At 42.0% G+C, this 24,298-nt stretch overlaps 5 protein-coding genes across 5 annotated transcripts; 4 read left to right on the plus strand and 1 right to left on the minus strand.

Moving 5' to 3' along the window:
• Positions 1 to 92: 92 nt before the first annotated feature.
• On the plus strand, positions 93 to 3,840 carry tmem59 (transmembrane protein 59). The gene is made up of 8 exons (XM_086204229.1): positions 93 to 320; positions 540 to 645; positions 854 to 948; positions 1,490 to 1,642; positions 1,729 to 1,801; positions 2,263 to 2,383; positions 2,463 to 2,580; positions 3,619 to 3,840. The coding sequence occupies exons 1-8, from the start codon at positions 165 to 167 to the stop codon at positions 3,784 to 3,786; spliced, it is 990 nt and encodes a 329-aa protein (XP_086060355.1). The 5' UTR covers positions 93 to 164; the 3' UTR covers positions 3,787 to 3,840.
• A 1,984-nt stretch (positions 3,841 to 5,824) lies between these two features.
• Positions 5,825 to 9,496, minus strand: lrrc42 (leucine rich repeat containing 42). Its single transcript, XM_086204231.1, has 7 exons — positions 8,829 to 9,496; positions 8,615 to 8,746; positions 8,125 to 8,246; positions 7,918 to 8,003; positions 7,729 to 7,842; positions 6,344 to 6,428; positions 5,825 to 6,251 (listed from the first exon to the last, which is right to left on the minus strand). Exons 1-7 carry the CDS (start codon positions 9,215 to 9,217, stop codon positions 5,965 to 5,967), a joined length of 1,215 nt encoding a protein of 404 aa, XP_086060357.1. The 5' UTR covers positions 9,218 to 9,496; the 3' UTR covers positions 5,825 to 5,964.
• A 215-nt stretch (positions 9,497 to 9,711) lies between these two features.
• Positions 9,712 to 14,196, plus strand: yipf1 (Yip1 domain family, member 1). The gene is made up of 10 exons (XM_086204232.1): positions 9,712 to 9,792; positions 10,059 to 10,181; positions 10,697 to 10,854; positions 10,998 to 11,078; positions 11,206 to 11,293; positions 11,466 to 11,582; positions 11,666 to 11,832; positions 12,223 to 12,405; positions 13,035 to 13,139; positions 13,361 to 14,196. The coding sequence occupies exons 2-9, from the start codon at positions 10,148 to 10,150 to the stop codon at positions 13,125 to 13,127; spliced, it is 921 nt and encodes a 306-aa protein (XP_086060358.1). The 5' UTR covers positions 9,712 to 9,792; positions 10,059 to 10,147; the 3' UTR covers positions 13,128 to 13,139; positions 13,361 to 14,196.
• A 1,078-nt stretch (positions 14,197 to 15,274) lies between these two features.
• Positions 15,275 to 16,033, plus strand: LOC147261926 (uncharacterized). Its single transcript, XM_086205044.1, has one exon. The coding sequence runs from the start codon at positions 15,275 to 15,277 to the stop codon at positions 16,031 to 16,033; it is 759 nt and encodes a 252-aa protein (XP_086061170.1).
• Positions 16,034 to 16,404: 371 nt separating this feature from the next.
• On the plus strand, positions 16,405 to 23,926 carry ndc1 (NDC1 transmembrane nucleoporin). Its single transcript, XM_086204237.1, has 18 exons — positions 16,405 to 16,559; positions 17,288 to 17,408; positions 17,491 to 17,592; positions 18,127 to 18,301; positions 18,378 to 18,504; positions 18,726 to 18,834; positions 18,926 to 18,977; positions 19,069 to 19,201; positions 19,484 to 19,576; positions 19,695 to 19,776; positions 19,900 to 20,061; positions 20,267 to 20,530; positions 20,638 to 20,750; positions 21,266 to 21,316; positions 21,549 to 21,612; positions 22,004 to 22,104; positions 22,382 to 22,542; positions 22,623 to 23,926. Exons 1-18 carry the CDS (start codon positions 16,521 to 16,523, stop codon positions 22,684 to 22,686), a joined length of 2,013 nt encoding a protein of 670 aa, XP_086060363.1. The 5' UTR covers positions 16,405 to 16,520; the 3' UTR covers positions 22,687 to 23,926.
• The last annotated feature ends 372 nt before the right edge of the window (positions 23,927 to 24,298 follow it).

Here is a 24,298-nt window from a genome sequence, read left to right on the forward strand (position 1 = left end):
TGAGCGGTTATGTGAGCGGTGTAGTACTTACAAGGATTCTTAAACGTACCATCCTTCACACATGCCGAACAACATCGCGTGAAGGCGACGGCTCTCGCGAGAACATAGCAGCTCAAGGAGCAGGAAGAGAGAGCGTGTTGTTTGTTTAGGTTTTCGCAGACAAAATGGGGACTCCTTCCTGCTTTGGCTGTATTTTTGGACTATTTGTCCTTTTTGCTTGCGCAGCGGCGTCTTCCGAAGTCTTTGATAGCGTTTTAGGAAGCACAGCATCTTGTCAAAAGTCATGTGAAATGACATACAGTTTGCACACTTATCCCCGGGTGAGTATTCCTCTCGCTGAAAGTAAATTCTGCTAGCGTTAGCTAATTAACCTTTGGTTGCGAAGCAAGAGTTGGCCTCTTTAGTTCACTGTATCGCAACATCTGTAGCTATAAATGACGTATTGAATGTGGATGTTAATGCAAAAGCAGAAAGGGCGTCATCTCACGTGGATGATGTTTACCGAGTTATTCAACTGGTGTTCTGTTTTGTTTTTCTAGGAGGAGGAACTCTATGCCTGTCAGAGAGGATGTCGCCTCTTTTCCATTTGCCAGTTTGTTCGTGACAGTGACGATCTGAATCAAACCAAATCCGAGTGTGGATTAAGTAAGATATTGACTCTGACCTATTTAATTTAATTAGCCTCCGTCCAGTGGCCAGACATCTACTTATATACCTCTTTGTGCGTGTAATCAATCCCATTCTGTAACTGTTCAAGCATTAGTCAGCACACTTGCTTCATACATCTCTTTATCCTGCCTCTATAATCCTGTTATGCCATCTGTTACCTCTCCCTCCCCGCAAACTCACACAGCCTGTGATGAAGCCTACACCCAGCCGGATGAGCAGTATGCATGCAACCTGGGCTGTCAGAACCAGCTTCCATTTGCTGAACAACGCCATGAACAGGTACTCTCTAAACACAGCTAATTTCATCCTACCTAATATGGTAGGGCTGTGTAATCAATCAAAATTGCTGCAATTTTCCAATCTCATGAATGTGCTGTATTTGTGAAAGGTTAACGATGTGTGTAAATATCATTTTAAGTTGAAATGTTGTTGTGCTCCAGGGATGTCCTGCCTTCTCCAAACTGAAGAAAATGTCTTTGATACAGATTACCACAAATATCACACCATAACCATGTCAATGTGAATTTCTGAGACAGTCAGAACCATGGTGTAAAACTTACTGAAACAACTTGTGTAGCAATTGCAAAATCAGTCCAAATAATTGGAATTAAATATTTTAGAAGTGGATCAGGCCTAGTTTTATATTTAAGCTCTAAAATGAACCGTACTCTTTGAGTGTTGTGTATGGTGGTGAGTATGTTATCTAAGCATGGATAACATTAATAAATGGTGTTGGAAAGTCAAGATTGGAGTGTTAAACCAGATGTCTCGAAACTGACTAACTGTGTCAACACTGTTCTTACCGCGTGTGTGTTTTTAGTTGGAGGCCATGCTGCCTCGGATTCACCTGCTGTACCCCCTGACTCTGGTCCGAGGGTTTTGGGATGATATGATGAATCAGGCCCACAGCTTCATCACCTCCACGTGGACCTTTTACCTCCAAGCAGACGATGGCAAAGTTGTAATTTTCCAGGTGCGACTCTTTATTTTGCTCCATAACAACACAGAAACATTTTGTAGAACACATTTTCAAACTAAGGTGTGTTTTCTGATTCTCAGACTGAACCTCAAGTCAGGTTTTTCCCCCAGTTTGACCTAGAAAAAGAAGATGACAAGGAACCTCAGAAGAGTTGTAAGCCAACCACTTTTTTCCCCACTTAAAGGACCTTTGAATATTTTACATCTATGTTTCTGTCAAAAAAAATCCCACGAAGAAGACAAATTCATCCATAACAAATCCTAACATGTATTTCCTGTTTTGGCAAAACCTGATAATCTGTATTCCTCTTCACTAGAATGGTTCACTTTAGTCAAACAATTGTACAATAATACTGTCAGCTTTTAGTATAATGGAAAGTTTTGGCACATTTACAAGTAACGAACTGCCCTTAAGTTAAAGTGGGTTATATAAATTGGAAAGTACAGACACAAGACTTGTTTTGTTGCGGTCTTTTCATGTAATTTGTCGGCAGGAAGATAAATATAGAAATGCACTGTCATGGCAAACACAGTTCACAAGTATTCTAATAGAAATAAAGCACAAAAACAGCTTTTTAACGAGGTTGTTAAAAGGATTTTTCTTTCTTTCTCAAGTCGCTGTGTTGAACAGCCCAGGTTACAAGGACTACCAGCGCACTTCAATCCAGGAGAGAGACCGAGACATGACGGGAGAGCGCAGCTACGATGAATACACCCTCTTCAGCTGCCTCTCAAGGTTGGTCAGCTCACCTCTGTTGTTACAGATGCTAAATTCTACCATAGATAACAAAACGGTGTGGGATTTGCCTCCTCAGGAACCCTTGGCTCCCAGGATGGATTCTAACCACAACTCTGGTCCTGTCAGTCTTGGTCCTGATCTGGATCTGTTGCGCCACTGTAGCAACTGCTGTAGACCAGTACGTGCCTGCTGAGGTACGTTCTCTTTCTCACATGGATGTCTGACTGTCGCCGTGCAGGGAAAAAAAACAACTTTAGATGCAGAGTTTGATGTTGGGAAACGGTGAAGTCAGTGTTCAGCATAATCACACATGATAATAATCCATCCATTCATTTTCTACTGCTCATCCTACTGAGGGTCATGGGGGGATGGAGCCTATCCCAGTAGCCTTTGGATGAGAGGCGGGGTTCACCCTGGACAGGTCGCCAGTCCATTCACACTCACAGCCACGCCTACGGTCAATTTAGAGTATCAATCAGCCTCGTCCCCTCTTGATGTCTTTGGACTGTGGGAGGAAGCCTGAGTACCAGAGAGAACCCACACAGGAACAGGGAGAACATGGAGACTCACACAGAAAGACCCTGTGCTCGAGCCGGGGCTCAAAACCTGGAACCTTCTTGCTGTGAAGCCACAGTGTGAACCGCTGTACCTCCATGCCGCCCCATGACAATTGTATCATACAAATGATGTTGAATAATTTATGTGAAGTTCTGGAATTAAAAGTGCACAGATTCTGTAGAAGTAGATCAGGACTTTGTTTTCCTCCTACACAATCAATGTCATGACATTGATATAAACATCACATTTAAAAAGGACTTCACCTCTTTGAAGTGGTTCTGTTGCTTGTTGTGATTTGTATACCCCAATGTGTGATATAATTTTTGTGTGTGTAATTGTCTACTCTGTAGCACTTTGAGATTTAGTTTAAAGGTAGGTTTTATTCCAAATAAAACAGATTATGATTATGATGATGATTATTACTACAACTTCTCCAAAACTGACATCCAGGTCGAGGTGATCTAGAAGGTCCTGAAACATGTGAAAAAAGATACAAACAAAATCCCAGCAGCTAACCTGTGGTGTGATTTCAGGTTACTTTAGTCACTTTAGTTCTTTAGTTCCATCATGTTTTGACTTAAGAAGTTTATCTGCAAAGTTTGAATTCACTCGTAAGTGAACGGGTACTTCATGAAAACAAAAAACAAAATTCTTTTATAAATTTTGTTTTACAGAAACTGAGCATCTATGGTGACAGTGAGTACCTAATGGATCAGAAACTGAAGCCCTATCCAACCTCTTCCCTGCTGATCATCACCTCCAAAGGGCCAGAAGAAGAAGAAGAAGAAGAAGAGGTGGGACCCCTCCCACCTAAAGTGAACCTGGGCCAGTCTGACATCTAAAAAAAAAGGAGGGACCTGGTCCTTCATGAATAATGAGTTGATTTTTTTTTTTTTTTAAATTAAGACTCATGCTTCTCGTGGTCTAAATGACTTGCAGAACTTTTTGTATTACTGAAACGTCTTGTCTACCTTCTAAAGTCGGAGTGGCGAGTAGATTCCTTCTCTGTATATTGGCATAATCGAGGCATTATAGTATAGTAGCGGCAGTTCAAGACAAAGAGGTTTGGGTATGTTTTCCATTGCTGATGTGTGAATGTTTGTTAGCTATTTGTCGGTGTGCTTGATCGATTGAATTCATTTTAAAATCAAACTCTTTGTGACCTGGAAATGATACAGGTACCTTCTGGACACTAAAGTTTTGGTGATCGCAAATTGTGTTGACATCTCAGTATCCCTGTCAGTTCTCATGTTTCTACTGCTGTGATTTCAAGATAATTTTCAATTTACCAATCCAGTTCTGTCCTGTTCAATCCTGATGGCGGTACACAGGTTCACACTTCACAGTTTGTCTGTTCTCATAGTGATGGATCAGAAATAAACAAAGGAGTGAAACAGATTGAAACTGTTTTTTTTGTTGCTTTTTTTTTTTTTTTTAGCCTGCAACTACCTTTGTGCTTTGTCAGCCAAAAAAATAGAAGGAAAAAAAACACAAGGAATAATGAGAGAAAGTACTGACAGCCTGTAGCTTTTAGCTATCGTGAGATGATTGTGCAGTGATGCGATGCTGTCAAACCACAGCATGAAGCAACACTCATTTCAGTGACACAGTTCTTTAAGGTCAAGTTGATGTGTTGGAAGTTGCATCCATCCACTCTCTATACCACTTACACGTGCAGGGTTGGGGGGGGTGGAGCCTATCCCAGCTGACATCGGGTGAGAGGCGGGGTTCACCCTGGACGGGTCACCAGTCCGTCACAGGGCCATCAGGAGCACTTAGGGGCTCAGTATCTTGCTCAAGGATACTTGGACATGGTCACCAGGAAAGTAAGGATCGAACCAGCAACCCTTCGGTTGCTAGACAACTACTCTACCTCAGAGCCACGCCCCCCCTAGGTGTTGGAAGTTATGTTTCCAAATATACCACTGGTCAATACATCATTTTTTTTTCATAAGGTTTTTAAGTCTAGTGACGAACCTTTAAAAAGTACAAAGTTTCTATAGATAAGTTAAAAAGAATAACTGACAACAAAGATTTAATGTTTTGGAGGGATCAAGAGGGCTGTAAACTTGAAGCTTTAGGTAAGCAGTTGAAGTAAAATCATTGAAAGTACAACAGCTAGCTAGCTACAATTGTCCCAAACGCTCTTTATCAATCATTATTGGAGTGTTACTACATCTTCTGAATCATAATCTCCATTATTTAGCTGCTGGAAATCATAGGTTTGCAATGAGTCAATTTTTCTTCGAAATCCGGAACCTAGAACCCAACAATGACATGAAAAATGTGTGAGTGAAAAACTGCATGATCAGCGCAGTAGATCAAACGAAGCAGCACTGCGCAGCCAAAAAAAAAAACACACTGAAGGCTGGTGCTTTACCCGACAATGACAGAACAACTTAAAAAGACAAGAAGTCTGCACACTGTAATTCCCTTTCCATGCAATTAATGTGACTATACCTTTATTATTATTTTTTTAAGTTGTTCTGTACAATAACTGACAGTGAAGCAGCTTTCAGCAGCATAATGGTGTCAAGACTTGGAGCTGCAGGTTGAACAGGTTGAGTGGGTTTAAGAAAGAATAACAATGTCCAGTCTTCATAAAGAAAGATACGCAGTAATGACCCATGACAGTTTTCTTGCCGCTTCAAGAAAGTCTGCACAGGTACCTCAATGCTATTTTTAAGCTTTAGTTTACATTAAAAGTTGCTGTTTGCCAATTCACTGTGTGTTCAATGACTGAGCAGACTGTTGTACAGTGACATGTAAGTGGCATTATACAGTGCATAAATTCAGTGCTGTTGTGCATAGAGCCCATGTTTGAAGCATGTGAGGTGTGCTGCTTTTCTGGAGACATGCAGCTCTGTGAGAGTGTGCCACACAGTAATGTCATGCAGTCCAACAGCGGAAATCAAGACCAAATAACAAGTAAACGTGCAAAATACTAAGCTTTATTTATAAAAACATTCTTTAAGAAGTGCACGTCACTCGTGTTGAGGAATGCCACGTGAGCAGATGCCTCAATAGCTGTTCAACAAGTCAATATCACCAGAAGTAAGAGTCGGCGAGGACACACGCTTCGGTGGAGGGCTGAGATGTGAACCGTCGCACCCTTCTGACTGATGCTGACGTTTCTTGACGCCATGCAAGCCAGTCTTTGCCGGGTGATTTGTTGAGGATTGGCCCAGTTTCCCACTGTTTGCTGCAGGTTTGTAGAAATGCAGTTTTTCACTCTTCACCTCTTCTTCTGTCTCACATACCAGCGGTGCTGCATTCAATACGTCTCTGACAAACTTCTGCCTGCCAACTAAGGAACAAAAAGAGTGTGTAAGACGTCATTACAATACATCTAACAGGAATTTATAATGAAACTGTCATTTAGACTGAAAGATCACTTACAAAAGCGTAGAGCCGATATTCTGGATTCTTCAATTTTCTTCTGTTTTGGCATTTGTGTTCCAATTGTTTCCCATTGATTTACAACCTGATGATTATTAGCAAAATGTATGAAGTATCAAAAAGTGCTACATAAGGAATCGAAGCGAAGTAAAATCTGGTCAACTGGACGTAAGTTTATCTTGAAGACGTTTCACCTCTCATCCGAGAGGCTTCTTCAGTTCTAGTGAAGAGTGTGGAAACTCCAGCTTATAAACCTATGTGGGAGTGGTCAGTGCTATTGTGGTGGAAACGACCCTCCCGAGACTCACCTGGCCTCTCCAAACGACAGTCGTTGTGCGGTGTCAGGGAGTTTCAGGGGTGGTCGTTAGGGGGTTTCACCGACCACTCAGATGCTAATGGGCTGTGCTGGCATCAGCCGTTCCACATGGGTCTTTCAGCTGAACTCTTTGGGGAAGCTTTGAAAGGACTTGGTTGTAAATAGGTGAAAGGAAATGTCGCAGTCCACCTCCTCTGTTCAAAGATGGTTTCTCTATCCTGACGTGGATGGCTTCTTTAACTCCTCTTTCAAACCATCTGTCCTCTCTGTCGAGAATTTGGACATGGTCGTCCTGGAAGGAGTGGCTTTCCTCCTTGAGGTGGAGGAAAACCGCTGAGTCCTGTCCTCCAGAGTTGGCTCTTCTATGTTGGGCCATGCGCTTGTTGAGGGGCTGTTTGGTTTCCCCTATGTAGAGATCCGTGCACGGATAACATAGAAGAGCCAACTCTGGAGGACAGGACTCAGCGGTTTTCCTCCACCTCAAGGAGGAAAGCCACTCCTTCCAGGACGACCATGTCCAAATTCTCGACAGAGAGGACAGATGGTTTGAAAGAGGAGTTAAAGAAGCCATCCACGTCAGGATAGAGAAACCATCTTTGAACAGAGGAGGTGGACTGCGACATTTCCTTTCACCTATTTACAACCAAGTCCTTTCAAAGCTTCCCCAAAGAGTTCAGCTGAAAGACCCATGTGGAACGGCTGATGCCAGCACAGCCCATTAGCATCTGAGTGGTCGGTGAAACCCCCTAACGACCACCCCTGAAACTCCCTGACACCGCACAACGACTGTCGTTTGGAGAGGCCAGGTGAGTCTCGGGAGGGTCGTTTCCACCACAATAGCACTGACCACTCCCACATAGGTTTATAAGCTGGAGTTTCCACACTCTTCACTAGAACTGAAGAAGCCTCTCGGATGAGAGGTGAAACGTCTTCAAGATAAACTTACGTCCAGTTGACCAGATTTTACTTCGCTTCGATCTACGATGACCTGGATGAATGAGAACCTACACAGACATCTACATAAGGAATGTTAATCTGATTTTTTTGTAGTGAACAGCAGGATATTTACCTGCTCTGCCCATCCTTGTGTTTTGCATCTGGAGTGATCAAATATATCCAGCGGTTTCTCAGAAAAAATAAGCCCCAACAGGTCACACATTCTTGACTTCAAACCTGCTCCAATCTGCGGGAATAAATTCAATTTAGGATACCTGTATCCCAACAGGCTTGAGTGAAATGTTAATTTCACTTGTCTTACCTTTAAATTGGTCCCGGATACATCAAGTTTTTCAAGTTTGGGGAGGCATGTGAGGTATTTGAGAGCTCTCTCTGTGATAGGGTTGTCTGCATTGGAAAGAGAGTTCAAAAGCTTAGCATTGTAGTGATAGCATACAACTCCCACATTTCTAAATCTGAACACGTTGGTATCTGTGCCACCTAGCAAATTTTTAGTTTGATGACCTACAGGAAACCTCCAGGAACTGGAGATTGTCTAGTCCCTTCTTCATCATGCGAATAGGTGCAGTCAGTCTCTGCAGGCCAACATCTGTCAGACTGTTGCCTCCGATGAAAAGTTGAATCAAGTGGCTGCAGGAAAAAAAAAAAAAGACTGTTGTCAAATCTGCTGAATCGTGGACAAAAGCTTATTTCAGACTTAAGGGAACAAACCAATTCTTTGGGAATGGCGTCTGTTTATCATCCTCCCCAGAGACAAAGGAGAGAGGGGTATCTATCTTCTTGTCTGTGTGTCTCTGAGGGAGCTGAGATCCAGACACCGGCAGGCTAGTTAGCGTAGCACAAGAAATTGCTAAGCTAACTAACAGTCAGTCAGCTGGTCTCTTTGGGTCTGACCTTTCTAAAATACACAGGGTATCTGTACTCTTGTCTGGCTGTGGCCAATAAGCGTGTTCCCCAGAAAGCTGGCGTATTACTTAACCATCACGGTCAGGTCTTACCTAGTTAGTGAGCTGGATGTTAGATGCTGGAAGATCTCATGATCATCCCCCAGTCTGCAGCCATACAAGTCCAGACACCTCAAACTATGAAATGTTTTAATTTCACTCATCCTCTCATGCAGAAGTGGAAACCTAGGGAAATATAAGATAAGACCTGGTCTTTTCCTTACAATGTAAAAAGGAGGCAGGCAAATAAAGTGTCACAATAACTCACCTATTTCTTAGACAGAGGGCTCCAAGCACCATTTCCCCATAAGCATCACTGAATAACTGGAGTGCTTTTAGGGAAATGTCTGTGTTTAAAAAGACACGATTTTCTTCTGCTGCTGCAAAAAGACGGTCTCCAATTTGCTCAGGGAAACCAACCAGAGAGTCTACATGGTGAATGTTATCAGCCACGAATGAGAGAGTGATATCAAAGAGGGATTTAGTGGTGTATCTCAGACTTCCCTCAGCATTGTAGGTGAATATAAAGTGCTCTTTTCTGAGCACAAACGGGTTTGTTCTTCGGCAGGATGACACCAGCCTTGGCTGAGCCAGTACAATGTCACCGACACGACGAAGGTTGCCTCTTTCTCGGATATAAATAGTGTTGTTCTCCATACTGAAGACGCTTATTACCAAACTATCAATACATGAGTGTCTGGGCAGCTGGGCAAATCACCGGAAGCAACGGGTAGCTGTCTACTTGCTAGCAAATGGTGCTAGCTTGTTGAGTTTCCTAAATCCGCTACAAAAAAGAAATGCACAAAACTAATCCATTATTTGTCGTCTCTTAAATTGTATTTCTCGCCATCCGAGCCATTGTAATTATTGCTTCAGAGTAATTTGTCAAGTGTTTCGAATTCCTTGTGGCAGCCAACGAAGCAAGTTAGCATAGCTACGATTTTTTGTCAGCATCAAAATAAAAGCCCATGTCTGAAGGATATTGATTTTAAGATGCCCAGAAACTGAAATGTCCAAACAGATAGCTCTTGTTTATTGTACGTAGACATATACAGCCGCAACTGCTAACATATTACAGCATGACTGGTAAAGGTGGCTGTTAAAACAAAACTTTTATCCTTTATTTTGAAACCCTCACCGGAAGTAATTATGTTTACATGACCAGGACGTCCTGGTCCAGAGAATGCCAACACAACTCAGAGCAGTGTCATGATTTGGATGTGTATTTGGTAGTAAGTATGACTGTTTGATCAAATATATGCTTTTTGTCATACAATTTAGGATGTCGCTGATTCTTCTTTTTATTTTATGTTGTACCGTCAATATTTCCAGTTGTTGATGAGCGTTTTAGAGGAGACTTGCTAACTAACTTAGTAATATTAGCTAACTTGTACCGTTGTGCTGTCTTGTATTGTTCTTAGTTTGCAACGCTTTATCTGGTAATAACGTCCTGATACAACATTATATCTTAAATGTTATTCTTCTCATTTTCTTTCAGCTTTACAAAAGAACAGGTTGTTGCTTCTCTGTAACGCATACAAGCCTGTAAATTCCCGTCAGACTGGTTATTGACAGTACTTTATAACTATGGCATCATCAAAGGATCCCTTTCAGTTCCAAGGTAGGCTTTCTTTTGTACATTAAAAACAAAAGATATCTAGATTTTTTATATTCGATACTTTATACAGGGCTGCACGGTGGTGCAGTGGTTAGCACTGTGGCCTCACAGCAAGAAGGTTCCGGCTTCGAGTCCCGGCTCGGGCACGGGATCTTTCTGTGTGGAGTTTGTAGGTTCTCCCCGTGTCTGCGTGGGTTCTCTCCGGTACTCCAGCTTCCTCCCACAGTCCAAAAACATGCAATTGGGGACTAGGCTGATTGATACTCTAAATTGACCGTAGGTATGAATATGAGTGTGAATGGTTGTTCGTCTCTCTATGTTGGCCCTGCGATGGACTGGCGACCTGTCCAGGGTGTACCCCGCCTCTCGCCCGTTGACGCCGGGATAGGCTCCAGCCCCCCCCCGCAACCCTTAATATGTAGGAATAAGATGACGATGGATACTTTATACAGCTATTTCATATTCATATTTCATAATATCTTGCTAAAATGTTGTATTTGTTCCTGTCATGACATCAGAGTTTGATGAAGATGGAAGTCTGATGGAAACCAATAGAGATGCCACCACCATTCGCATTGAAGATGATTCCACCGGCCCTCAGAAGCAGAGAAATGCTGCTGGGTTCAGCCCTGATGGTGATGATGAAGACCCGCGTGGCAACGACGACCAAGCAGAGGTCAGGACAAGAAATGCCATTGTCTTAGATCCTGCAACTTTTAATTTTTGTTTTAGCCTTCAAATATTGTTGCTGTAAATATTCATAGTTTTCTGATATGTTTTCTTCATTTTCCCTTTTTTTTTTTTTTTTTTTAATTAAAGCTTCTTTCTGGGCAAAGGAGAAGCACCCCGTTCTGGACATTTGAGTACTACCAAAAGTTTTTTGACGTCGAGACCCATCACGTAATATATTCACCACTTTTTTTTTTTAATAACATTGAACTGCATGAGAGTTTTTAATGTAATCATGCATTTTTTAAATGACACAGTTGGAGCCTGACTATGTGCTGCTTTTTAAATATTCTGTCAGGTGAAGGAGAGAATCATTGGATCAGTGCTGCCATGGCCTGGAAAGAACTTCATTCACGTTTACCTTCGCAGAAATCCTGATCTCTACGGTTCGTATTTTGAAAAGTTTACGTTCACGAGTTGTTGTTGGAGTGGAAATGGCAAATTCACACTTGGGTTTTCTGTTCTGTGCTGTAGCTTAGTTGTGTAGCATTTCTAATGAAAGGGTTTTTTTTTTTAATAAAGATAACTTGTAATATTTCTTTATTTTTTTCCTTTCAGGGCCGTTCTGGATTTGCACAACTCTTGTGTTTGCCATAGCCATCAGCGGAAATATTTCCAACTTTCTGGTGCACCTTGGCAAACCAAACTATACATATACTCCAGAGTTCAGTAAAGGTACATGTCCTTACTCTTTGTGGTTCACGTGGTGCAAAGTGAACCATTTTTGTAACTTTTGTCTCTTCTGGATTACTTTGCAGTGACCATAGCTGCGACAGCGATCTTCAGCTACGCTTGGTTAGTGCCTCTTGGCTTTTGGAGTTTCCTGCTCTGGAGAAATAACAAGATAATGAACTTGGTGTCATATTCCTTCATGGAGATTGTCTGCGTCTACGGATATTCCCTTTCAATTTACGTACCTGCAGTGGTGAGTTGTCTTGTGAATAAGACATACAACATTGGCACTTTTATTTATCTGTATCTGTATCGTATGTATCTGTTGGTGTAACAGCCCCAAAATTCCAGTATTGGTACCAATGTAAAGGACCCAGTGGTTGAATTAAAAAAGGTAACACTGTATAACTGTATTTTAAGCTTGACAATGACACCGACAAGGACAAAGCTAAGGCAGCGCTTCATTTATACAGTGAAGAAGCAACCAGAAGCTGTTACATCATAAAGATATCAACTTAGCAAATTTCATATGAACTTATCCAGGATTGTGTTGACTCAGCGTCGTGTAATGTAAAACATTCCCTTGAACTGTGAGCATATTCATAACGATGTCTTGTCATAGATTTTTTGTCTTCCGTTTAAGATCCTTTGGATTATCCCGTTCGAGTGGTTGAGGTGGTGCTCCATCATGGTGGCGCTCTGCCTGTCTGGCTCTGTTCTGGTGATCACTCTCTTACCTGCAGTCAGAGACGACCACCCCAGGGTCATCATAGCAGCCATGTCCACCATCGTGGTGCTCAACATCCTGCTGGCTGTTGGTTGTAAGGTAACTGTGCTCTCTACTTGATTTGCTTCGCTGGTAGGATTCTCTCCCAATTATCAAAGACACTGGAAATGGATCTGTTACGAGAAATAAGATCCCATTTTCATTGTCCTGCTTTGACAAACCATATCTGCACCAGTCCAGTAGATTCAGGGTTCATGTCCATCTTGGTGTAGATAAGAACAATGATTGACTCACCCTCATTTGTCCTCAGTGCTCTCAGTAGCCTGGCCAAGCTTTGACCCAACGGGTCCGTCAGTCATGACCAGTACACGACACCGCACGGGGATTTTTGCGTGTGTCTCCTGGCGTGTTTCTGAGAAATGATTACCTGATAGCGTGACGTTAATTCCTTCCTCGGGCGACTGTCTTCATTGGAAACTGTGACAGCCTTTTCTAACTCGTGTGAGAACGCCACTTCTTCCTGTTAATGCTGTCCGGTCCACAAGGGTATCGTATGACTGGTCACATTCATGTAATTAGTCTACAGAGTAAGCCTGCGTCTGAAGGCTGACCAAGATGAATGGTCTGTTTGAATGCTGCATTCTCTCCCCTAATACTCAACATGTGCTGCACACTTGCTCACGGACACTCCGGCTGAAGCAGTTCGGTGACATGTATTTGTTCTTCAGGCGTATTTCTTCAGCAAGCCAGAAAACATCATACTAACGGAACATGGGGCTCCAGCAGAGGTGATCAAAGCAATGCCGACAATGAAGGCCTGACATTGTCTGGAGGTAAACAAAAACATGACCCCATCATAAAATCCCGGGAATGACCTGCTGCATGGTAGTCGTGTTTCCCCAGTTCTTTAGGAGCCAATCGAAATTCTTGACCTATTTCAGCGGCTTTGGCTTGAGTCCATGCTTTTTCATCCCATTAGTTAAGAACATCTGACACCGGACTTCCTGTACATGATTTCTCCTTCCCAAAGTGTTTCTTCTTTTTTAAATTGCAGGTTCTCCTGTTGCCTTATTAGAGAGAATCGGGTTGCTGTGGTGATGAAGTCATGGGTCGTTTGGATTTCACCTGCGCTTGGATATTTCTGGCTTAAAACCTAATGTGGTTGTATGATTGGTTCAACTGCGTGACCTCTGAAAATGAACCCTAGTAGCAAGTATATTATTTCTAATGGGATGGGTTCTAAACTTTCATAAAGACAAGTGGGGTCACGGTGTCACAAGACCTTGTTTAGTACTGCAGTTTCCTGCTTTATACCCGTTTTCTATTTAGATACCCACTCTTTGCGCTCATGGTTGTGGTGTCAAATGCATTTTGATAGATGCAGTTGTTTTATATTCCAGTTAAGGGATTTGGTTTTTATACATTGTGTACAGAATTTTCTGTATTGAAAGACTTCTTATGTATTTACAGCTATTTTGTATTCTTCGAACTAAACTAATGGTAAAAGATGATCTTAAATGCCTCAAAGGATTTCCTTCTCCAGTGACTCATTTTTTGTCTCGATTGACAAAATGTATGGTATTTAAATTGTAATTTCTTAATGAATAAATTAAGTTTAAAAAAAAAAATCCCGGGGGGATCCTGTGTTATTAATTATAAAAAAAACATCAACTTGCTGTCAGTACGTTATGAATGAATGTGGTAATATTCCTTAACATTGGTAAACATCCTTCAAAAGCTTATAGATGAGCCTTTTTTTTATCAAAATAAAAAGATTTGCAAAACAATATGCCAAACAGTGCTTCTATTGTATTAACATGTCAGGATTTTTTTTACCTGACTGAATATTTTATATGCAATGCTCTGTTGGTGTTTTTGGCCGGAATTTTCAAATGTAATCCCAGAATGTTCTTTGTAAATGTTGGGAAAAGAAATAAAAATATTCATATCTAAAATGTTTGCTGCAACAGATTATAGAGCAAATGTTCAGTAACATCTTTGTAAGAATGTTGCAGTTCGATGTATTGTCCAAGTAAATGTCAACATTATAGGAATATTATTTAAAAACTTCGCAACCATAAATCATCGTTAAATGTTCGATAAAATATATATTTTTGAACATCTGTACAACTGTGTTTGCTAGATGGGATGTTTTCCATATGTGAAAACACTTTAATTCCACAGCCCTGACAACAAGGTTACGTGACGGGATATTTGCATCAGAAGAACACTTAAAATATTAGTAGATGCTTTTGTTTTAAATCCAGCTGCACGTGTAGGCAACATGACTCTCCTTTAGCCCTTGGAGGCATTGAAGGCTGACAGTACATTTTAACAGTTTGGCATTTTAAATAATTTAGAGGTTGAAACTAATAGGTATAAACTTCAACATTTCTAAGAGCGTCTAACTAAATGTGGACATTTGGCTGCTGCTACTGTTTTTCCAGCTCATCCATCTTAACTGTCTCGGTCCGACGAAAGAAGCAGAATCTATGGTGTCATTGTTTGGATGCACGGATCATCCGGAGTGGAAAATGTCACTCAGATGTGTAGCCGGTTTCTGAACCGAAGCTTGTGGACAGCACCTTACATGGCTCCTCTCAAGCCTGTTTGATATTCCCTGTGAAGGCCAAGTTTTTAGATTAATGACTGAAATAGAAAGAAATTGTGTCACTTGAAACTGTGTCAAAGGAAAGGTGGCGCCCTAATTAATGGTCATTCTAGCCCCAGCTTTGAGTTACACAGGAGCTGCCTGTCAAACAGATAACCCTGGTAGGGGAATGTCACCTGTCTCAGTCTGAGGCGTGCAGGGAGCTGCTCACACTCGTGTAGTGGATTTACCAACACTATACTCAGGGACTTAAATAGCTTGTAATTAACTCCTAAAATGGAAATGGGTTTGTAGATTTTCCTTTTTTTTTAATGTGTATGTATATATATTTATTCTGAACTGAAAACTGTATCAAGGATGGCCACCTCAAATGGCAGAGGTGAAAAAGTGTCCAAATTTGAGACCTTAAAACTTTTGGAGAAATGCAGGAAGGACAGAGACGATGCCATCCACAGAGAGGGTCTTCTCAGAGAAAAACTCAGACAGTATGAGTCAAGATTGCGATCAACGGAATCTCTGAAACAGAAACTGAAGACCTTGACCGTGGACAACAAGGAGCTGAGGAAACAAGTGAAGGCTCTTCGCACAGAGATTGGACTCGAGTGCAACCCTAAGTTCAACGGAAAGACCACAAAGGACATAATTAATGATTTGTTTGACAAGGAACGTGAGTGCAGTTCCCTGGTGGAGAAGGCGGGGAAGCTGAGCCTGACCATTGATGATTTGACATCCGAGTTGGCAAACACGGTCACCTCTAAAACACTCCTGGAAGATCAGGTGCAGTCATTGCAGCAAAATCTCAAAGATATGACAAATAATCAGCGGCGTCTGTTGAAGCTGTGGGAGGACAAGAAGGTCCAGAGGGAGCAACTCGCCCTCCCAGCAATTTCCCTGAAATCTGGACAGAAACCAATTGTCCATAAAGCAATTCAGACTGAGATGTCCATCAGTTCATCCCAGAAGCTTCCGGTCACTGCATTCGAGACTAAGCCATTCTCTCGGGAAAATGCCAAAAATACTGTTATGGATAAACATAGTTTTTCTCCATATGAAAACGGATATCATCAGGACAAGAAGGCTTTCATGCATGACACAACAAAAGGGATTGAGAACTGACCTCCCTGACTGTCAGCTCTAACACTTTGTATTGAGAACGAACAGCATAGACATTGGCCATGGTTATTGGACTTACGCGAAATATATTTGTAACTGACACGAATGAGTGAATCGAAGTACAATTCAAACCACAGAGCTTGAGCTTTGGCTGGTCTGTTTCTTTTAGTTGTTGTTGTTGTTTTTAGGCTTGTATAAAATAATCCAGTGACCAATGTTATGATAGTACTTATCATACTGATACAATCAACATTTCATACAAAAAATTATTATATGTAAAAACAAACAAACAAAAAAACCCAGTTATTTTTAAGCTGTTTCTGCTGAAAAACAAAAGTTTAACTCATAGTTAAGAGCGCAGGCAGGAAGATGGACGACTATTAAGAAGGGTCCTTCCGGGGTCCTTTGAATGCATGTGGCGCGATATGGGAATCTGAGGAGAAAATAGTTTGACAGCAGGGGAGCCGAAGAAACAAACTCAAGTTACAACATGTTTTCGGCAGAGCGAAGATGTTGGTTTATTAGTAAGGTGAGTCTTCTTAGTTTTTTTGTAGTCCGTTTCTCTGAACCTAAAGGAAGATTTCTGGGAGTTAACGTTTCCTATCGTGCAGCCTAACGTTAACTGTTTATGCTAGCTTGTGTGCGCTACCATTGTCTCAGAGTTAACGACTGTGGGAAATACAATAAAGAAACCTTTTACAGGGCAAGGACGCAACATCCTAAGAAAGTAAATGATGTAGTTTTTATTTGCATGTAAAGTTGAATTACTCCTTTGAAGAAATTGATAGGAATAAGTGAAAATTACCTACCCGCTCATAACACAAATAACTTAGCTGTTATGAAGTCATATTCGGCGTTGTAAAAAAAACCCCCAATAAAACAGTAATTGTTTAATACCATTCGAAATGTGAAATTTATCAAGTGCAAATGTACTCTGTTTTAAACGTAATGCCATTTAACTCTTGAAGATTCCTGTAAAATTTTGGCAAAGTGCCCATTGGATTAGAAATACTCACAAAATACCCTTTTGTCATTAGACAGAGATTTGGGGTATGCAGGTTTGCAACATGTTAATAAAAATGAGTGATATGAGGAGAGTATTATAAAGGAAATAAGCCCTCTTTTGGATTGCCTAACATACAGCACCTTTCATCTAACTTTTCACATGTTTTGTGATCTAACCTAAAAAAAACAACAACCCAAAAATAGAATATTTATAAGTGTTAAAGCCTAACAACTGTTAACTGCACTGTTAAGGTGATCTGGTGGAGAGCTGCAGCCAGCATTGCCTGGGCCGTCCTCTTGTTGCCACCCACCACAACAATTTTTGTGATCCTCAGCAGATTTAGTCCCCTCCACCCCATCCAGACCATATCAGGTTAGCCACCGCACTCATCATGAAATCTGATTTGATTTTTATTATCCTGCAAAGCTGATTGAACACTGCCTTTGTCCTGCAGAATGTCTGTCCCTTGTTGCAAGTGCAAGTGCCATCTTCTCTTTTATCCTGTTATGTGGCGTGATCATCGTAGTTGGCTTCCTGAACCTTGAGTATTATACAGGTGAGTCGCAGGATGCTGCAAAAGTAGAAGTAATGTTTTCCTTGATAATCTTGTGTATTCACGTTGGTCTTGAAGGGTGTCTCGTGGTCAGATGACTAATATGTTATTTGCTATGTTTTCGCTTGAGTAGAAGAAAATTGAAAATCATTGTTAATAGACAACAGAAAAATCACACAGATCTTAGAACCTTGGCTAACAGGAGTGTGGAGAAAAAGTTGCATATAATACAGTTTATAAAGCATTACTAAATATTTGTGACTGTCATGCATTTCCCTGCTTAACTGAGTAATCAGTAGTTTGAAACCTCATAAATGCTTGAACAATGCCAGCTGTATATATAGTTACCCCTTATAATAAATGAGAGGGGGGGAAGCCAAGAATTGTTGTATTAGTGAAACGATACCAGGACAGTTCTGGTATTTCACCTTGAGAAATGGCAAAGATATCAAATAGTTTGTCATTGCAGCAAAATCTACCCATGACGCTCCTATGTGTCATGTTCAGTCCCGGCCATCTGTTTCTATTTCTCCTCAGTCACCCCGACTATCGCGTGTTCCAAAATCGCCCTCTTGGTTCAGCTGCTCCACCCTCATCAGCTGGCCAACTCTCTGATCTACTGTGTCATGGGAGTAATTGTAGCCTGGTGCACTGCTGTCACCATCGGGGGCAGATATGAGATGATCGGATATCCGTGCCCCGAGAGTGAAGGGTAAGTGCCCGTTGCACACATTATCAAGTGGAACTGCCGGCACTGCAGCTACCTAATTGGTTCCCGACACTGCCAGTTCCCCTCAGATGTGTCTGAATGAGTATCACCTCGTCCTCGTGTTGGCTGGAGGTTTTGTCGGCTTTTCTCACAATCTACACGGCGTTGTCCACAACATGAACTATGTGTCTTTCCACCCAGTCCAGGTATGTGATACGAGCTTATTCATCATTCAAGCCCTATTGCTGGCTGTGAGCCTTTTAAAAAGCTCTGAGTTCATCTGTTCCTTTGTTGTTTTATCTCAACACAAAAGCAGGTCTCTTGACCCTCAGTTATTTGAATGAACCCAGTTCAGTCATCGCTGTTTGACTGGAAGAGTAGATCAGTGCTGATCTTCACCCACTGACTTTTTTTTCCCCCCTCCCAGCAATACAAGTACCTCCGCTTTAAAAGCTCCCTGCCTCTGGTGGTCAAGTGCAGCGCCACTCAAGCACTTTACTTTGTCAGGAATTTCATTGTTGCCTATTTCTTTTTGGGTATGTTTCCTCTCCTTCTAAATGACACAACAGAGCTCATCTTGTTCTGCAAAAGGTCACAAAATGTAGTCTTCCACTTTGATGTCAACAGGATACATTCCAAGAGAATGGATCTGTAAAACGCTCAGTCTTCCTTTGACCAGGTCAGTATCCTGTATGGGTTACACACAACAAAACAAGCAGATTTGTAAATGTCCTTGAAGTGATTCATTCGTTCCTCATCTGTTCATCCAGCTCTGCCCATCCCCTGGACACCATCACTGGACTGCTGGACTTGTCTCTGCTCTACCACCTGTGGATCAGCGCCATCTTCCTCCTTTTCACGTGGTACATCACGCTGCTGCTCTTTAGGATATTTGTAACTGAGGTACGTATACCCACAAATGTTCCAATTGTCTTTTGTCTTTTTTTTATCACGTTAGACTTACCTGTTTTATGATTGGCATTAAAGTGGAATATTACATTTCAAGGCGAAGACAAATTCTGTTGATTATTTTCAGGCACTAGAGGGCAGCATTGTCATTGTATTAAACAGCATTAAACCTCATGAGAGATTTTTATAGCTTTCTGACATATTAATACCTAATAGAATTACACTTACAGGCCCCGACCCAAAGGTGATTGTATTAATATTTTCTGTTGTCTGCAGGGATACAATTTTCCTGTCCAAGCATCTTTGATAGAGGATGTCCACCAGTGTCTCCCAAAGGTTCTTTCTGACAAGCAGCCGATGATATTGAAGGTGCATAAATCATTCCGTCTTAATTTTTTGCCCAAGTTGCTCCCTGTGTGTATGTGTGTATGTGTGCTTAGTGAGTGATTCAAGTTTGGATTTTGACTCGTCTTTCCCCAAACCTCAGTTTCTAGCCCTGCAGGACTTGGCTCAGCTGTCTCAACACTCTCCATTGCAACGTTCGGAGGTTTTCACTCTCAGTCAGCCAGGTCCGTTGTCTGCACTGTGCTTCCTTTTTCTTTAATTATCAAACTTTATTTCACAAAGGGCTTTTTAAGGAGTATAAAATGAAAATGTGCATTTATGTATTTATTTTTTGTACTCTGTTGTAGGCGGTCATCCTCATAACTGGAACGCCATCAGCAAGGCATGTTTGTTGCTGCTGACAGAGTTGACCCAGAAACTCATCAACTACCACGACACCATAGCAACCAACGGCAGAGCAAAGTCCCTGTCGGCAGGAGGTGAAAGGAAGTCGTCATCAGAGACCTCAGGTATACAGCTGCACACCAGTGGGTTGCCTGCGATGATGATTGTCTCCTGGGACGATTACGAGGACTTGGTTCTCGTGAAGTACCTGGTCATATTATCGTATGGAGTTAAAATGGTGACATGTTCCATTGACTATAAAAGGGAATCAAAGCATGTTTACATTGTTGATCACCTGCCTTTCTTTTCCTTTCTCTTTTAAAATTTAAGTGTCCTCAGGCGCAGAGGAACTGATGAGCCCGAGACCCAGTTTTCCGTTGAAAACGCCAAATTCTGTCTTCACCCGCTCTGTTGTTGGAGGCCCTTACAGTCCTCTGACCGCGCCGTTCAGCCCCCCGGACTTAAACAGCCCCTTCTCCTCTCCTGGCTTGAGACGTCTCACTTCTCTAGTAGAACAGTGCTCACCGTGGCACGGCACCATCCAGAGCCCGCACATCATGAGGAGGGCACCCAAGTTGTGGTCCACGTCTTCAGGTGACGGGAGACTAATGGAAGATGAGGGGATACATTTCCAACCATCTTGAGATTCCAGTATTCTTCAAGATTCTTGTCGCTGATGCAGCTTGTGTGTGTCGATGCAGAGTCACAGACCAATGGAAGTCCCCTGCTGTCCCCCGCCACAGTTCCCGGCCCCAAGCAGGAACCCTCCAAGCCGAGTCTTGTGGCTCAATTTCTCCAGAACAGGAAAGATCAGGTACAGATCGGGTTCTGTTATTCTGTCTGGGATTGCACGTCTGACCTGAGGATTTTCAGAAAGGGTATTTGTGCTGGGCGAACATGAGGGTCATACAGACAAGTTTGCTTTGCTAGATTTTTGTCATTTTCCAAAACCAACAATAAAACGGCCATGCTACTTTCCACAGCATCTGAGCAGGTGAGACGACGGCCAGAGCTCCATCAGCTCAGCAAATTCTTTGTTCTGCTTTCCTCATTAGAGCTCCGTGACATCAGTCAGTTCATGTGCTGCCAGCAGGGAGGAAATGTGCTTGTCAGAGGAGGGGGGGTGACTGAAAGTAGGGTCGAGTCCTGAACAAAAACCAAGGGTGTGTGTGTGTGTAATCAGTACAAAGTCACATTGGCTGCCTTTGTTAGGATGAAGTGAGCAGAGTTCTAGCAAGGTTAAAAGACTTCTTTGTTTCTTCCTTTGTGATAAATTTTATTGCAAAGTTTTGATTGCAGCTTTCACTCTTATTTTTTTTCCCCATTCAGGTTAAAGGTTTCTTGGCCAAACGGGTGCTGGTCATGTATTTGTTTAACAAGGTGAGGAGGATGTGTGGCCTGCACGTGCTTGTGAACACAGCGAGGGACATTAAACTGGCTTTAGCAGGACTGACTGTTGTGTAGAAGCTAGCTTGCTTTTCTGTCTTCTGTACTCCTGCATGCATAGTGGGTCCACTCACTACTAGCTGGGTATCACTAGTATCACTAACACATCAGTGCTCATCTGTCTGTTGAGGAGAGAACTCCTGCTAGCTAACGATGTCTTTCACAGCTCCCAGAAGCCTCCAGTGAAGCTCTGTTTGCAGAGAGCCAGGCTCAAATTTGGGCTCTAGAGGGTAAGAAGACTTCAGTACCATGAAATGAGAATGTTACTATTTAATGTGAAATGCATGAGGTCAGGGCAGACAAGCAAAGGTTTGATTATGATTCTGACTTGCAATGAGCATGAAAATGTGATTGTTACATTCTTCACTCAGTGGTGTCTTTGGTCTGACTAAAAAGGCCAAGCTCGTGGCCAGGCTGCAGCACGTTCAACTTAGCTTTGGTCAACAAGGAGGGCCAAATCGGTTCAGCTGCTAGAAATTCTGTTGTCCCAAGGAGTCTGGTGAAGCAGCAACAAGCAAGCATCAAGTTTCCAAAGTCAAGGAGTTTCAGTGATGAAAAGTTGTGATTTTAATCATGATTATGCTCTGTGCTTGACTTTGTGCTCTAATCTCCTCCATGCAGGCCTGTCTTACCTTGTTCAAGCTTCCTTCTCAGAGGATCAGTATGGTGTTGTGCAGACTTCATTACCCAGCATTCTCAGTTATATGCTGGCTTTACAGGAGGTAAGCTGACCCGTGTCCTATAGTTTGCCACTGCTCGTAGCAGCAGGGACAATTTACCCACCTGGCCACTTTCAAATAATCTCCATGTCCTTGTTTGAGAGTAAGAAAAACACTGATTTGTGGAGAAGGGCTATTATATAATGTCCATTTGATTGCCAGTATCCTATAATACAACAGCCCTGCAATAATTCAGCCCCATCCAGATGATTCCAGTGTTCACTTTTCATTGAGCGTGTGTGATAGAGGGCATGACTGCCGCGTGTGTGCTCATCTGCAGGCTGTAGATCGACATTTCAAGCTGCCTCACGCCTCCAGTAAGCCTGTCAGGTCCACCAGCAGCATGGGAGACTCTGCTTACAAGACGCTCCGCTTTGCTCTCAGAGCCACACTCAAGACCGCCATCTACAGGATAACGACCACGTTTGGAGATCACTTAAAGTAAGTCTGGGTATGATTCACTTCAAATCTGGAGAAAGATACATATTTTTACTAAAAAAAAAAAAAATTTCAATCCTCAGTGCTGTTGAGATGTCTGCAGAGCACCGCAAAAGACTGCAGCAGTTCCTGGAGTACAAGGAATAACAGTTGTGTGTACACGTTCTAATCAGCACAATACGTGTGTGTTTGCACATGCGGCAGCTTCAGTGAGGAAACGTGTGAAAGCCCATGATTGTGCCTCTTTGAATATTTATGACTGTACTTGTAGAGGCAGCTTGGTGTTTGATTAGCTCGATCACATTCCCACACGAGGTGGCCAAATCCAGCTGGACCGGGTTGTCAGGGGCTGACAGCGACGATCACCTGATGCTTTTCAAAGACTTAAAACGGCTGCGCGACTCAGTGGACGTGCACCGGATTCATAAACGTGAAAACATACTTAGTTTTCTTTGTTCTTGAGTTCTTTCCCTGCAATTTCAGAGTCCTCCATTGATTTACTGTGGGTAAATATTCAGAGCGGTGAGCAGAAATGCTAGGAGACACGCTGGCACAGCATCAATAAACCAGCATCACATTTGCAGTTTTAAAGATTTATTTGTACGCACTTGGGATTTTTTTGGGGTGTCAAGCTTATGTGAAAGGAAGCTGTCATCAAGGATGTTGCTACTTAGTGTGTGTGTGTGCGCGTGCGTGCGTGTGTTCATATTCTCTCACTGACCACTTCATATCGTGCACGTGGACGAGACATCTCTGCATTTCTGAAGCCTTTAATTTCACTCATGCACTCAGCTGCTTAAGTAGCGGTGTCACAGAGGTGAACTGGAGTGTGTTCAACGAGTCTCTTATGCTTCACTTGTGTGTAAAATAAATGGGGGGTGACCTCAATATAACAAACCCCATTACCTCCGATACTAAATATCAGCATTTATCTTAGTAACAACTACACAACAACTTGATGGCAGAATTCATACGTGACTTAGTGCGTGTGTTTCTGATAAAGTGAGAGATGAGTTCCTGCTAACATGCAGAGTTTGAACCTGTTGAATAAAAACATTAAAGTAAACCTCGCAAAGTTTCTTAATTTAAGAACAGCAGTGAGTCCCGGAGCATCCTGGCTCCGTTCATGCCTCATACTGACACACTTGTTACTTTCAGAATCTTCTGCCAATAAATTAAGCTTGTATTTATAAATCAAACTATTGCAATATATGGTATTAAGTTGAAGAATTTGAGTGAATATGGACTTATGTATAAGTACTGTACATCTGTCATGATAAAAGCAAATACTGCTGTACCACATACTTTGTTCCAAAGTCACAGGTACATTTGAAAGTTTCAACAAAGACGACACCAAAATAAAAACGTCAAGAGCACTGTCTTTTGTTTTTTATTGCACGAATTGTACATACTTCCAACATAACTGGAAAAAAAATTGTTCATCAAAAGCCTTATTATGTATACAATATGCCAAAAATAGCCAGTGGGAAAAATCTGAATTTAACTGTCTCAAACGATGATTAAGGTCTAGAAAGGAAATACGGTGGGGGGGTTTTTGTATGCTTTTTCTTGAACAAGAGATTGAAAACTTTAACACTGGAAATGACAGTGGTTCTGTTGGTAACAAAGGGACAAACTCAACAAAAATGGTGCCTCAAGTCAACTTTGTTTTCTCTGAATTTTAAAAGTATTTTGTCCTCATATAGAATATAAACCTCTGCATCAATACCAATCAAATGTTTTGACATCTTTTTTTTTT

The sequence above is a fragment of the Aulostomus chinensis genome, chromosome 5, assembly GCF_037954235.1.
Source record: "Aulostomus chinensis isolate RoL2024-O1b breed Wild chromosome 5, RoL_Achi_v1.0, whole genome shotgun sequence".
Lineage (NCBI taxonomy): Eukaryota > Metazoa > Chordata > Actinopteri > Syngnathiformes > Aulostomidae > Aulostomus > Aulostomus chinensis.